Source organism: Podarcis pityusensis (assembly GCF_964106645.2).
Source record: "Podarcis pityusensis genome assembly, chromosome: 14".
NCBI lineage: Eukaryota > Metazoa > Chordata > Lepidosauria > Squamata > Lacertidae > Podarcis > Podarcis pityusensis.
This window is the reverse complement of record NC_138039.1, coordinates 39,893,037-39,907,700: the sequence shown is the minus strand read 5'-3', so window position 1 is coordinate 39,907,700 and position 14,664 is coordinate 39,893,037. Positions and strand designations below refer to the sequence as shown.

Below are 14,664 nucleotides of genomic sequence, written 5' to 3'. Positions count from 1 at the left end.
CTCATTGCACACATACCACTGAGATGAAGAAACAGGGCTCGTACTTCCAAGTGATGGTACGATACCTTTGGAATGCCCTCCGTATGGAGCTATGTCTGGCACTGACTCTACAACTGTTTCGGAGCCAGGTCAAAACTTAACTCTATTTGCCCAGGCACTTTAAAGTCTGCTCTTGGCTAGGCAAGCAATAAAATAAAATAAAAATCATCACTTATCTACTCACCTGCAATCCAAAATGAGGTCAGAGTTCACAAAAGAGTAATAAGAATAACTCATAAGTGGGCAGTATAATAATCAATTTAATAAATCCACAGTAAAGCAACACATTTGTTTCATTAAACAAATATATAGTATATAATTACAATTTAAAAAAACTCCAAGTACAGTACAGATCTACCAAACCCCCAGTTTCTAATTAGGTGTACTGTAAACCCCAGTTTAATGAAATATCCATTATGAATATCCATTTGTGTGCAAAAATACCTGACTTCCGAAAAGGTCATAAAGAAGGGATACACAAAAAGTTTCACAAACTGAGATATGGCTTTGTGTTTCTATTGTCGTGTATCAAAACAACAGGGTCCCAAATATGCCAGTTCTTCATTTCAATATCATTTAGTGCAGCTTGCTCATTCTAATACTGAAATTTTGTCTTGGGGTTGAGCAGAAGGGGGGAAAGTTGGCTAGACCCAAGCGACATAAAATCCAGCAAATGGGCATATTTTTATCCATCAGTGTACCATCTCCTAAGATACTTGGAGAGAGTTTGCTTTTCAAGGAATCGCTTGCTCTCTAGACCTTGTTGAACTCCAGATTCCATCAGTTTTAGCCAATTGTCAATGGGCACTAGAGTCCAATAAAATCAAAGTCATCCTTCCTTTGCATGAAGCATTTGAATAATAATTTAAAGTTAAATAACTATGCATATTGCTTTCATGAAGTGTTAATTTTAAAAGTCACCCTTCATGAGAAGATATTGGTCCTTAAAAACAATAACAAGTATCCCTTCTGTGAAGGAAAAAGAACAGATTTCAAACTATTATGCTCCAAACAGCAAAATAGTTATCCAGTTAGTCAAAACATGCTGGCAATTGTTAACGTTGATACTTATTTCTGTTGTTTGTTGGGATTAAGTGGGCTTATTTTCTTTTTTTGGCTTCTTTAGCCCTATTTACAGGCGATACAAAAACTATGGAGGAAAATAAAATGTGGCAAGCTAAGTTTTAAAATATTGATTGCTCCGGATTTCAGAGTTGTAGATCAAACCTTTCCAAGAGATTATACCATGTATTTGTTACACCGCAATCTTATTCACACCGATAGTTCTGTTTAGATGTAAAGAGTCGGAGGTCAAATCCCTGGCATTTTTAAAATATAAATTTCTACACCACTAATTCTCATGGTATCTGGCTTTGGATTAGCTATGCTCCAGTAGAAACATCTCTTGTCTTTTCAGTTCCTTCTCCTGATTTCACCTTCTCTATACTCAAAAGTTTTAGGGAGAATCCAGCAATAATTTGGTGCCTGGAAAACAGTTCTGAAGGCCTGCAATTCAACATGGGCCAAAAAATGGAACATTTTACTTTTAGACTGCTAGGAGAAGAACGACAACCAAAAAATAATGGACAGTGGGTGTCCTTCTGTTTGACTAAAAGGCAGTACAGTTCACCAAATCACTAACATTTCACTGGCACACGTTAGCATACATTACCATGCAAAATCGATATTTATCGGGAGGAAATGTCAAGGTGAAATGGAAACCATATGCTCACAATTGTAAGTTTCGGGGGCTGCAGTGTATCTGAAGCCTTTGTTCTCTTTATTTCCTGAATGTCTACAACTTTCACCAACACAGTGCCCTCCAGATGGACCACAATTCTGTGCTGGCTGGGGATGATGACAGCTGTACAACATCTGCAGGGCACAGAGTTGGTGCAGGCTATTCTACAGTACATCTACTGATTGGATCTCTGCTTTAAATGTAGTTTCTATAAGCCCCCCCCCCCCCCTTGCAAGAGGCAAATCAATCACAAAAAGTCCCCTACGACATATTTATTCACTAGAATTAATGTTCATGCTTAACCAAACAGCCTCTTGAAGCAGGTTAAAATGTTAGATATCCAAGATGATCGATAAGAATCGTCTCAAAGTAAATTATATATATTTGAAAAGAAATTTAAATATGCTTTTTCTATTGTAAAAGTCCTACGCCGAAAGATACGAGAGACAACTATTCCTTACAAACGTAGTGGGTCCAGCCCCAAAGTCTTCAGATAAACAACCGATAGCTTGTCCCAGGAAAAGACCTTTTCTGGTTTGGATCGTAGGTTAAAGCTAAAATTTCCAGGACTGGTTACTGCAAAAGCTATACTTCTCAATATGTATTCAAGTTTGAATGAAGAGAGACAACTTATAAAAAAATGTTCTGCTATACCTGCAGCATTGTTTTTGTTTTAGGCAAGGTAGTAAAAAAACCATAGCTGTTGGAGAGATAAAATATGGTGTAACCAGTTCAGGGATCATTAACCTTTTTGATCACAGACATGATCAACCTTGGCAACTCTTTTTAAACTCAAGTAGTTAATTCTTGGCGCCCTTTAGGAAAGGAGGCAAGCACTGTTGGAAGTTAACAAATGGCAACGAGGAAGTGTGCTCTACGAGGTATCCGCCAACCGCAACGTGATCTGTAAACAATTTGTTGGATATGTATATATATTGGCATGAAAACCCTGGCCGAAAGGAACGGCGAGAGAGAAAGTTACAACTCGTTTTCCCGGAAAGGGGAATTCTGACCCCGTTCCAAACCCTTCTGGTTGCAAGAGGATTGCCAATACTAGTCCAGCCCTAAGGAATTCCGTTCTATTTGCAAATCTTGCATTTATTGCTTCGTGGTCTTTTGGCTGCAAAGGTTAAGAAGAATAAGGCAGCAAGCCCTCCCAAAAAGAAAAATAGCGTGGAAAAATTAGGCACTGGAATTCTGGCAGCTTGCGCACGGTTTGTTCTCTTCTCGCCTGTAACTCTGAAGCTGGATTGAACATTGATAGACTCCGAATGTGCTCAGCAACAACCGCCGGGCCTTCGACTGGATTTCCTCCCACTTTGATGAAGTGCCAGGAACTGGAAAGCAAGGAAGACACAGTAAGTACCACCAAAACATGGGCAGAGCGATTGTATCGGTGGGTTGGGGGCGGGGAGGAAAATGGCAGATATCTCCAAAACACTTCTGGGCAGGGGGCTGTGGTAAGAGAGGCTACTTTCAAACCACACATCTAAAGCACTGGGATGCCACTTTCAAGAGTGACGGCTTCCCCCAAATAATTATGGGAGCTATAATGTGCTGAGAGGGAAATTGTAGCTCTGCCAGGGGAATAATGGTCAATTGTCAAGGATGATGGCAACTGAACTGCAGCAACATTTAAATGACCCCAGATTCCCATCCCTGATCTAGAAACAGAACACAGGAAAAAATAAATTAATTTATGGTTAAAGATAAAGGTAAAGGGACCCCTGACCATTAGGTCCAGTCGCGGACAACTCTGGGGTTGTGATGCTCATCTCGCTTGATTGGCCGAGGGAGCCGGCGTACAGCTTCCGGGTCATGTGGCCAGCATTACTAAGCCGCTTCTGGCGAACCAGAGCAGCACACAAAAACACAGTTTACCTTCCCACCGGAGTGGTACCTATTTATCTACTTGCACTTTGACGTGCTTTCGAACTGCTAGGTTGGCAGGAGCAGGGACTGAACAACGGGAGCTCACACCGTCGCAGGGATTCGAACCGCCAACCTTCTGATTGGCAAGTCTTAGGCTCTGCGATTTAACCCACAGCACCACCCACATCCCTTAATTTATGGTTAACAAACCACAAATATGAAAAAAACCCAAAAAAATAATTTATTGATTGAATTTAATCACATGATTCTGCTTCATTAACACAACCGTTAGCTCTGCCTGCTTCCCAGTTTTACCTAATTGCAAGTGGACTATGGCAATGGTTTTTCCTGCAGTCAACGACCAAATATTCAGGCTTTCCACTGAAAACACATCTTCAATTTTCATTAGCTCCTCTTTAATGCGATCCACATTCAAATGCCTTGGAACTCCTACAAGGAGGACATGAGTTTTAGATGTTTAGAATTATTATTGATTATTATGTGATACCATTATATTAAACTTAAGCAGAGTATTTAAAAAAGGATAAGAAGCAGCCATTTAATCACATTGTGATAGTGCCTCAAGAGAAAACACTCGTGTAAACATTTTCATCTTCTGCATTTCTAGGAACTGAAATGTTATCAGTCACTTTGAAGTGATAACATTTATTCGGAAATAGTAGTGCACTGGTTCTTAACAATTTTGGGGAACCATTGACAAATTGGCCCAGTTTTCACTTAGCACTGAAGAAGCCACAGTTGCCCCTCCCATCCAGTGGCATAGTCGCAACATTTTAACATCATGTTCAAAAACTAACTGTGGCTAATCTTAACTAAAGTTTGTTGAAGCAAGGCTCCTTCTTTAATGTATTCTGCTCTGGTCAGACCTCACCTGGAGTACTGTGTCCAGTTCTGGGCACCACAGTTCAAGAAGGACACTGACAAACTGGAACGTGTCCAGAGGAGGGCAACCAAAATGGTCAAAGGCCTGGAAACGATGCCTTATGAGGAACGGCTAAGGGAGCTGGGCATGTTTAGCCTGGAGAAGAGGAGGTTAAGGGGTGATATGATAGCCATGTTCCAATATATAAAAGGATGTCACATAGAGGAGGGAGAAAGGTTGTTTTCTGCTGCTCCAGAGAAGCGGACACGGAGCAATGGATCCAAACTACAAGAAAGAAGATTCCACCTAAACATTAGGAAGAACTTCCTGACAGTGAGAGCTGTTCGACAGTGGAATTTGCTGCCAAGGAGTGTGGTGGAGTCTCCTTCTTTGGAGGTCTTTAAGCAGAGGCTTGATAACCATATGTCAGGAGTGCTCTGATGGTGTTTCCTGCTTGGCAGGGGGTTGGACTCGATGGCCCTTGTGGTCTCTTCCAACTCTATGATTCTATGATTCTACAGTGTTATAAAGCGGGCTTTTCTCAACAAGCCCTGGAAGCTGTCCCAACTAAAGAAGAATGGAAAGTTAACATACCGTACCGCATTGGCCTGAATATAAGCCTCATTTTATTTTATTTTCCAAAATCCGACTGTGAAAAGTTAAAAGTGCAGCTTAAATTCGCGACCTTACAAAAACTGCCTTTTACGATGTCGCTGCTGAAACAGACATACGGTAAAACGGAATGGGTGTGATAGGTAGGCAGTCTTTCTTCTTTCCACACCTCCCTCATTCTCTTAGCATGGCAATGGCACCCACCTGAGAGGTGCCAGAACTTAGTTTCACTGAGTTCTGGCTGGGGGGGGGGAACCCCTGAGCACAACTGAAATGATCAACGAAGATTTTGAGTAAATCTCAGATGCCCAGCTGAGATTCAGTGCCAAATCACCTCGTAAGACAACCACATACAGTGAAATGCATAAATCTTTCAAAACTATTGATCAAGATTTTGAAAGTTATTTAGAAAATCAAAGTACTGTATTTGTCGTTCTATAGGACGCACCCGACCATAGGACGCACTTGTTTTAGAGGGGGAGAACAAGAAAAAAAATTTATCCCCCTCTCTGCTCAGCGCCCCTTCAGCGAAGCAGCAGGAGAAACGGAGCCTCTTCCTTTCTCCTCCCACTTGGCTGAAGGGGCGCTGCGCAGCTCTCCCTCTCTGCTGAAGCCAGGAGAGTCTTGCTCTCCCGGCTTCAGCAAAAGGAACCCAAAGCCTGCGAAGTGCAGCGGGAACCTCCCGCTGCGCTCCGGAGGCTTCAGGCGGCTATCCCTGAAGCCTGGAGAGCAAGAGGGGTCGTTGCGCACTGACCCCTCTCGCTCTCCAGGCTTCAGCGAAAGCAACACGAAGCCTCCGGAGCGCGGAGGGAGCGCTCCCTCTGCGGTTCGGAGGCTTCGAGTTGCTATCGCTGAAGCCAAGGAGCCTGCATTCACTCCATAGGACGCACACAAATTTCACCTTAATTTTTAGAGGGGGGGAGTGCGTCCTATAGAGCGAAAAATACGGTAAGTAGTACAGCCATTGCTGCTTCCACTTGCTCATTGCTTCTATCTGCTCTTGAAAGGGCACCTCGAATATAGGAGTTCGATCTTTCATTACCTTCAAGTACAATTATTCCGGTGTCCCGGATGATCCGAAATGTTGTGAAAGCCACCAGGACTGAGAATACATATGTGCATATAGGGTCCGCAATCTTGTATTCTGGCTGAAACAAAAGAGGTTAAAGCCTGGTAAGACTACATCTGCATAAATAATTATAATATAATAATTTCTAATTTATATCCCACCCATCTGGCTGGGTTTCCCCAGCCACTCTGAGCAGCTTACAACATATAAAACACAACAAAACATCAAACATTAAAAAACAAATATCTGATACAAGCAACAAACAAACCAATAAATCAATAAACAACAAACAACAGTTTATAGTTATACCCAAACTAAAATAACCGTCAACCCCAACTAAACATCTAACCAACACCAACCCAACAAAAGTGAAACGGAGGAACCAAAATTAGAACCGTTTAAGACATTTTAGCCAGTTGCCGCAACCTAAGCGTTGTTCCAGCAGTGTCCCAGTGCCCTCCCAGGAGCCTTTTAGCTATTCAGGATGAGTGGGGGCCCCATTCCCCAGGCCAGGTGGAAATGGGCCTTGCAGCAGGGAGCAGATTAAGATGGCTTAACCTATTATTATTATTATTATTATTATTATTATTATTATTTATTTTTCAAATAAATAAATAAAACTGTATACTGCCCTTCATCCACAGATCTCAGGGCAGTTCACAACATAAAAATACAAAATAAATACCGTATTTTTCGCTCTATAGGACGCACTTTTTCCTCTCCAAAAATTAAGGGGAAATGTGTGTGCGTCCTATGGAGCGAATGCAGGCTCCTTGCGCTGCGCTCTGAAGGCTTCGGGTTCCTTTAGCTGAAGCCGGGATAGCAAGACTCTCCTGGCTTCAGCCAAAGGAACCCGAAGCCTTCGGAGCGCAGCGCGAGGTCCCGCTGCGCTCCAAAGGCTTCAGCCACGCACCTGCCTGGAAGCCGGAGGAGGAACAGAAGGGTCTCCTTCTGTTCCTCCTCCAGCTTCGCTTGAAGGGGCGCTGTGCAGTTCTCCCTCTCTGCACAGCGCCTCTCCTTCGCAGGAGACGCGACGCGCAGAGAGGGAGAACTGCGCAGTGCCCCTTCAGCCACGCGCCTGCCTGGAAGCCGGAGGAGGAACAGAAGGGTCTCCTCTTCTCCGCTCACTGTCTTGGCTTGTGCCATAGCCGTGCACAACCCCTCTGGCAGGGAGAGGTTGACGCAGCCTGTACGCTGCTCTTTGGGGCTGGCGGGGGGGATAAGATTTTTTCCCCTTGATTTCCCCCTCTAAAAACTAGGTGCGCCCTATGGTCCAGTGCGCCCTATGGAGCGAAAAATACGGTGTGTGTGTGTGTGTGTATATATATATATAATTTAAAAATAAAATAATGAACATATATATATATATATATATGTATATATGTGTATGTGTGTATATATATATATAATTTAATAATACAATATATATAAAAATTCTCCATATAGCGAAAGAGAGAGAATCTTTTTGATTGTGGCTTATAACTGTTTCTAAATAACATTTTAAAAATCTACGCTGGTTTTAAAATATAAATATGTATCGAGTACTACAATGTATAGAAAGGTAGGTTGACAATGAGTCTACACATCAATTGTTTGAGTATTCACAGGCTTCTCTTGGAAGAAGCTCCACTGAACTGGCCCAAAAGGAAAAAAGGCCCTGCCCCTCATCCCTGCAGATGACATTCCCTGCGGTTCCCAAACAAAAAGGAGAGCTTTCCTTGCCTATTTCAGTAAGCAGGTATGGGACAGAGCATTTTTAAGCTAGGCAAACTCCCATCAGAGCATTGCACTCAGAGGACATACATCATGCTAAGCCAAGAATATGTAGCGGGGGAGTGGGCGCTTAGCTCAGTTGGTTAGAGCGTGGTGCTGGTAACGCCAAGGTTGCAGGTTCGATTCCATTGCAGGGGGTTGGATTAGATGATCCGTGGGGTCCCTTCCAACTCTACAATTCTATGATTCTATATACAGAACAGAGAATCTGATATTTCGTGTGCCGCTAGGCTGATTTAAGCAAGGCAAGCTGTCCAAATTCGCCATATCCCATAGTTACAGGGAACGAGGCAGAGGGCCTTCTCGGTGGTGGCACCCGCCCTGTGGAACACCCTCCCATCAGATGCCAAGGAAATAAACAACTATCTGACTTTTAGAAGACATCTGAAGGCAGCCCTGTTTCAGGAATGTTTGATGTTTTGTCGTGTTTTTAGTATTCTGTTGGGAGACACCCAGAGTGGATGGGGAAACCCAGCCAGATGGGTGGGGTGTGTATATATATATATTATTATTATTACTGACACACTCCCACTCCCCACTGCTAAAAATTAAATATTTAAAAAGTAAATATCCCCAGCTCCTAGCCCCCAGCTCCTAATTTGTCCAACCCTGCAGTTCCTGGGAGGGCTTGAAGCTCCACAATAATTTCCCCACTGAGCTAAGCAGAACTACAGTTCTGCATGCAAATCCCTGCATGCTGGGAAAAAAAGTTAAGAGCACATACAGGTTCCTGTGGAGTTCAAGCTCTGACCAGCCCAAGGTGAGAAATGTCTTTGTTTGCAAGTCTAATGAAAAGCCCTACCTTGAAACGAATGATGTATGCAGCTACAAGAACGCCTATGCTTTGCACCAGGTCTCCCAGGGCATGCACAAAGGCGGCTCTCACTGCCAGGCTGCCATGACCGTGACCGTGCCCAGGAGTTGCGGCGGAAGAGGAACTGGAGGGAGGAACAGGGGCAGGGGAATGCGAATGGGAGTGCAGGTGGCCAGACTGGTTCAGCAGAAAGCCCATGCTGAAAGGGAAAGTAGAAGGAAAGAAGTTGAGAACAAAACAGAGATAAGGAGGAAGACCCCAAAAAACCCAACCCCAGATGTTGGCATGTTTCATTCTTTTTGTAAGCATGAAGAGGGCAAACCACAAAAGCAAGCTGCTAGGACAGTGGTACCTCGGGTTAACGCTTCGGGTTACAAACGCTTCAGGTTACAGACTCCGCTAACCCAGAAGTAGTACCTCGGGTTAAGAACTTTACCTCAGGATGAGAACAGAAATCGTGCGGCGGCCGCGGGAGGCCCCATCAGCTAAAGTGGTACCTCAGGTTAAGAACGGTTTCAGGTTAAGAACGGACCTCCAGAACAAATTAAGTTCTTAACTAGAGGTACTACTGTAAGGTAAAGGACCCCTGGACACATATATTAAAACCTTTCTGAAAATTCATTTTTGTCTTAAATGTTACGGCTGCGTCAGAATGAACATGGTGTTCCATCGCTAGCTATTACTGTAGATATATCCATGATTATAACGACAGGTAAAGGTAAAAAAGGTAAAGGACCCCTGGACGGTTAAGTCCAGTCAAAGGCGACTATGGACTCGAGGCGCTCATCTCGCTTTCAGGCCGAGGGAGCCGGCGTTTGTCCACAGACAGCTTTCCGGGTCATGTGGCCGACAGGACTAAACCGCTTCTGGCGCAACGGAACACCGTGATGGAAACCAGAGTGCATGGAAATGCCATTTATCTTCCCGCCACAGCGGTACCTATTTATCTACTTGCACTGGCGTGCTTTTGAACTGCTAGGTTGGCAGAAGCTGGGACACAGCAACGGGGGCTCATCCCATCATGGGGATTCGAACCGCCGACCTTCCAATCGGCAAGCCCAAGTGCAGGCATAGGCAAACATAGCCCTCCAGATGTTTTGGGACTACAACTCCCATCATCCCTAGCTAACAGAAGCAGTGGTCAGGAACGATGGGAGTTGTAGTCCCAAAACATCTGGAGGGCCGAATTTGCCTATGCCTGCCCAAGAGGCTCGGTGGTTTAGACCACAGAGCCACCTGCATCCCCCCATGTAGCTGAGGAGATTTCACCCCTCCCATACACAAGAATCTCCTGATCATCTCCTGATGGTCTCTGCTGACTCTCCACAGAGAGCAGGAGGCGTGTCCTGCCTATATACTTATTCTGCCCAGCAACATATCTGTGTGTGTGAGAGAGAGTCAGTCAGTCAGTGTATCGGAGAGAGTGAGAGTGTTAGAGATCCTAGAGATAAGATTGCTGCTAAGAGCAGCTGCAGACTCTCAGTGTAGCATTGATTTATGCTTAGAATATTCAGCTCTGTATATAGCTTTGTACCATAGTTGTAGTTATAGAATAAAAGGAAGATATTCTACAGAGCTGCTCTCCGAGTGGTTTATACTCTGCAAGACTCTGCAAAACTCTGCTGCGCAACGACTGTATTATTGAGACAGTGAATCCGGTGCTCTCAGCTCTGAGCTGTGAGTCCACAGCACTGTGACCGTTTCCTGTGAGAAGGAGGTCTCTGGCGGTGCTACCCAGCTCGCCTAGCCCAGTCGGGGTTGAGGTGCATGAGTCCAGTTGGCGCACTGGCTCTAGGGCGATGCTGACATCGGTTATGGGCCCAGTCGTTGTTCCAGTCGTCTGACCTGGCGTTGTTCCAGTCATCCCAGGCGTCCCAGTCGTCCCAGTCGCCAGAGGTTTCTGTTGCTGATTGCCGGACGGTGGAACGGACGCTGCATGCTGGACTGATTTGCGGTGCCCAGAAGCAGAGCTGTTTTGGAGCAGAGTGTTCAAGCTGCCGCTGTTGCTCTTGCTGCTGCTTGATTTATGGAGGTATGTTGCTGACTGCCAAAGGAAGAAGATAGCATCCCTGTTTGCCTGTTAATTGCGCTCTGAGTGGGAGAGAGAGTGGCTGAAGGAGTCAAGGCTTTATCTGTGTTGCACGAGGGAAGTGTCTTGCTCTAAGTAATAGCAGACATGGCCTGTGCACATTCTGGCCAGATGGCTCTGTCCTTTCCTCTCCTCACGCCTGAAACCTATGCAGTTTGGCAAGTAAAGATGAAAGCGTTTTTACAGAGGGAGAAGCTATTTCACACGATAGAAGATGACCCTCCAGATAAGGATGATGATGATTGGGCTGAGTGGCATGCTGCAGATATGAAAGCCCGAGGGACAATTATTTTGAGTGTTTCAGACCACTTGCTGGTGAACTTAGAGGGTCAAGAGACTGCACAAGCTGTTTGGCATAAGTTGAGAGATATGCATCTGAGGCAGAATGCTGGTTCCAGTGTGATTTTCTTTAAGAAGCTGTGCAGGCTGCAGTTGGAGAAAGGTGGTGATTTGCCTAGCCATCTATCTCAATTAAAGCGTCTCAGACAGGACCTTGTTCAGCGAGACCTGGCCATTTCAGAGGCTGTGTTTGCAATGCTGATGATCAATAGCCTAGATGAGTCTTATGATGGAGTAGCTGCCCAGATTTCCACAATGCCTTCTGACCGGCTAACAGAAGATTATGTGTCTAGCGTGCTTCTGAATGAGTGGGATCGTAGACAGGCTGTTAAAGAAAGCCGGGACTGTGCTGTTAAAAATGTGCTTGAAAATGTGCCTGAGTCTTCAGCAGGGGAAAGTGAAAGTGAAACTGCTGCTGTTAAAGCTTTGAAATTGAAGCGGTGCTTTTCGTGTGGAGCACAAGGCCATTTGAGTTTCCAGTGCAAGAAGTCTTCAAAGAAGAAGGGAAACTTCAGAGGCAGAGGGGGAGGAGGAAGAAATCCCCAAGCACCTGCTACTTCAAAGGCCTTGATCTCTCGCTGTTCCAGTCAACGTGGGCGGAGTTTCTTCGTGGTCGACTCTGGCTGTTCAAACCACGTGGCCAAAGATAAGAATCTCTTTGTTCAGCTTGAGAAGCAAGAGAAAGAAATTCATCAAGCAGATGGGACAGTTCTCACGAGTATGGCTCAGGGAACTGTGTTCTTAAAGAGCCTGAATGCAACTATTAAGAATGTCCTGTATGCACCTGATATTCAGGACAATTTGTTGAGTGTTTCCCAGCTTGATCATCAAGGGTTTAAGGTGGTGTTTGCTAAATCTCGCTGTGAAATTCTTAGAGATGGCAAGCTCATTTTGTATGCAAAATGTGTAAATGGATTGTACCAATTGCCTTTTGTTTCAGGTACAGGCACTGCAGAAGCAACTGAGAAAGAGTGTTGCAATTTATCTGTGGATAAGAATGAGAAGTTGCATGACCAATGTATTCATTATTACCATCGCGTTTATGGTCATTTGAATTTCCAGGCTGTGGCAAAAATGCCTGATATGGTTCAGGGTATGAAGTTGAAAGAATGTCCCTACCACATGAAATGTGTTTCTTGTGCAGAGAGTAAGGCAAGGCAAGCTCCCAAAGGTACAGAGTCTGGGAGAGAGGCCAAGAAACCATATGAAGTCATTCATGCAGACTTAGTGGGGCCTCTAGCGCTCTCTAGAGGCAATTCAAGGTTTTTCATGGTTCTGATAGACTCCTATTCGAAATATGTTTGGGTCTATATGCTGCAGAAAAAGGCTGAAGCCTTTACCAAGTTTCGCCAGTTTTGTAAATGGCTCAGAAATGTACATAATGAGAATGTACCTTTTCTTTTCACAGACAAGGGTGGAGAGTTTTGTTCAGAAGAGTTTGAGAGTTTTCTTTCTGAACAGAGCATTGAGCATAGGACAGCCACGCCCAGATCACCCTGGCAGAATGGTTTATGTGAGAGAGTAAACCAGACTCTGCAGCAAGGAATCAGAACGCTGTTACATGATTCAGGGCTGCCCAATCCTTTTTGGGCTGAAGCTCTTTCGTTTTTCTGTCATGTGTATAACAGGAGGTACCAGTCTAGTGTAAATTGCACCCCATATGAGATGCTTCATGGAAGAAAGCCATGTGTAAAGCATTTTAAAATTTTTGGTTCGGAGGTTTGGGTGCACACCTCGCAGGGTGACAAACTGAGCAAGCGTGGAGAACATGGTGTTTTCCTAGGATATGAGAAAGGGTCTTATCGTGTTCTGATCACAGACACGAAAACCATAAGGCTGACCAGGAGTATTGATGACAATCCACAATGGGACAGAGTTGGCGTTTTTCAGTGCCATCCCATTTGTGATGATGGTGCAAAAGGGGCAAAGAAAGTTAAGAGGGAGGCAAGTGTTGTTGGTGATGATAATCCTGATGCCAATGTAGTTCCAGATGATGGCACAGATTATCAGAGCCCAAAAGCCTCAGGTGAGTCTGACGCTGACTCAGACTTAGCAGCTTCATATACTTTAGCTCCCCATTCTCCCAAAGAGGAGGAAGCACCAGAACAAGAGGATCAAAGAGTTCTGCGCAGGTCCGAGAGAACAACCAAGGGTGTACCACCGAAAAGGTTTTCTGAAGAGTTTGCAAAGACTGCGGTCACGAGCAACTCTGGTGGGGTTTTCAAACCCAGCATGAAGTGTGCTGAGAGTAGTAGCACAAAACGCTTTATTTATTTCCTTACCTGATATTTGAAGGAAAGCGTGTATTTGAGTTCTGAAAAGTGGTTTGTTCAAAATCTGCCTAATTAGAAATGTCAATTTGTATCTGAAAGGAAGAAATGTGTGTGAACATTTTTCCAGAAGCTGCTTATTCAATGGTATTGTAAAAGTGTTTTATATGCCGGGAGAGAGATACCTGCAGATATGTTAACCAAGGTTGTAAGCAGAGAACAACTTTTGGAGTGTATGTGCAAATTGCAGTTATGTTAAAGATTCTTGAAATGGTCGGATGAAATGGGGGAGGATGAGGAGATTTCACCCCTCCCATACACAAGAATCTCCTGATCATCTCCTGATGGTCTCTGCTGACTCTCCACAGAGAGCAGGAGGCGTGTCCTGCCTATATACTTATTCTGCCCAGCAACATATCTGTGTGTGTGAGAGAGAGTCAGTCAGTCAGTGTATCGGAGAGAGTGAGAGTGTTAGAGATCCTAGAGATAAGATTGCTGCTAAGAGCAGCTGCAGACTCTCAGTGTAGCATTGATTTATGCTTAGAATATTCAGCTCTGTATATAGCTTTGTACCATAGTTGTAGTTATAGAATAAAAGGAAGATATTCTACAGAGCTGCTCTCCGAGTGGTTTATACTCTGCAAGACTCTGCAAAACTCTGCTGCGCAACGACTGTATTATTGAGACAGTGAATCCGGTGCTCTCAGCTCTGAGCTGTGAGTCCACAGCACTGTGACCGTTTCCTGTGAGAAGGAGGTCTCTGGCGGTGCTACCCAGCTCGCCTAGCCCAGTCGGGGTTGAGGTGCATGAGTCCAGTTGGCGCACTGGCTCTAGGGCGATGCTGACAGTAGCTACAATTAAATGTACAGCTGGTGATAGTCTACCATGCTTTTTACTGCTAGGCCACCGTAAACAGAGAGAAAGAACACACATAACATATATTGAAAAGTGATTAAACTCTAATAGACCAAAAACAATATACAGTGGAACCTCAGTTGTCGAATGCAATCTGTTCCAGAAGACCGTTTGACTTCTGAAATGTTCGACAACCGAGGTGCAATTGCTGGTTGGCAAAATCCATTGAAAAAATGGAGAAACGCGCCTCAGAAGTCAATTGACTTCCGAGGCGTGTTTGAAAATGGAAGCATTCATAGGCACCCCAT

General features: G+C 44.5%; 1 protein-coding gene across 5 annotated transcripts in view; it reads right to left on the bottom strand.

Moving 5' to 3' along the window:
* Window positions 1–279: 279 nt before the first annotated feature.
* Window positions 280–14,664, bottom strand: part of SLC30A4 (solute carrier family 30 member 4) — a 32,021-nt gene continuing 17,636 nt past the window's right edge. For 4 of the 5 annotated variants that reach the window (XM_080980479.1, XM_080980481.1, XM_080980480.1 and 1 more), the window contains exons 5-8: window positions 8,792–9,002; window positions 6,190–6,295; window positions 3,968–4,102; window positions 280–3,117 (exon numbers count right to left, since the gene is read on the bottom strand). In XM_080980479.1, coding sequence (XP_080836605.1) covers window positions 2,963–3,117; window positions 3,968–4,102; window positions 6,190–6,295; window positions 8,792–9,002 — 607 coding nt within the window. In that variant the 3' untranslated portion in view covers window positions 280–2,962. Of the gene's footprint in view, window positions 3,118–3,967; window positions 4,103–6,189; window positions 6,296–8,791; window positions 9,003–14,664 lie in introns of those variants that run through there. The other variant, XM_080980483.1, reaches the window with a different exon arrangement.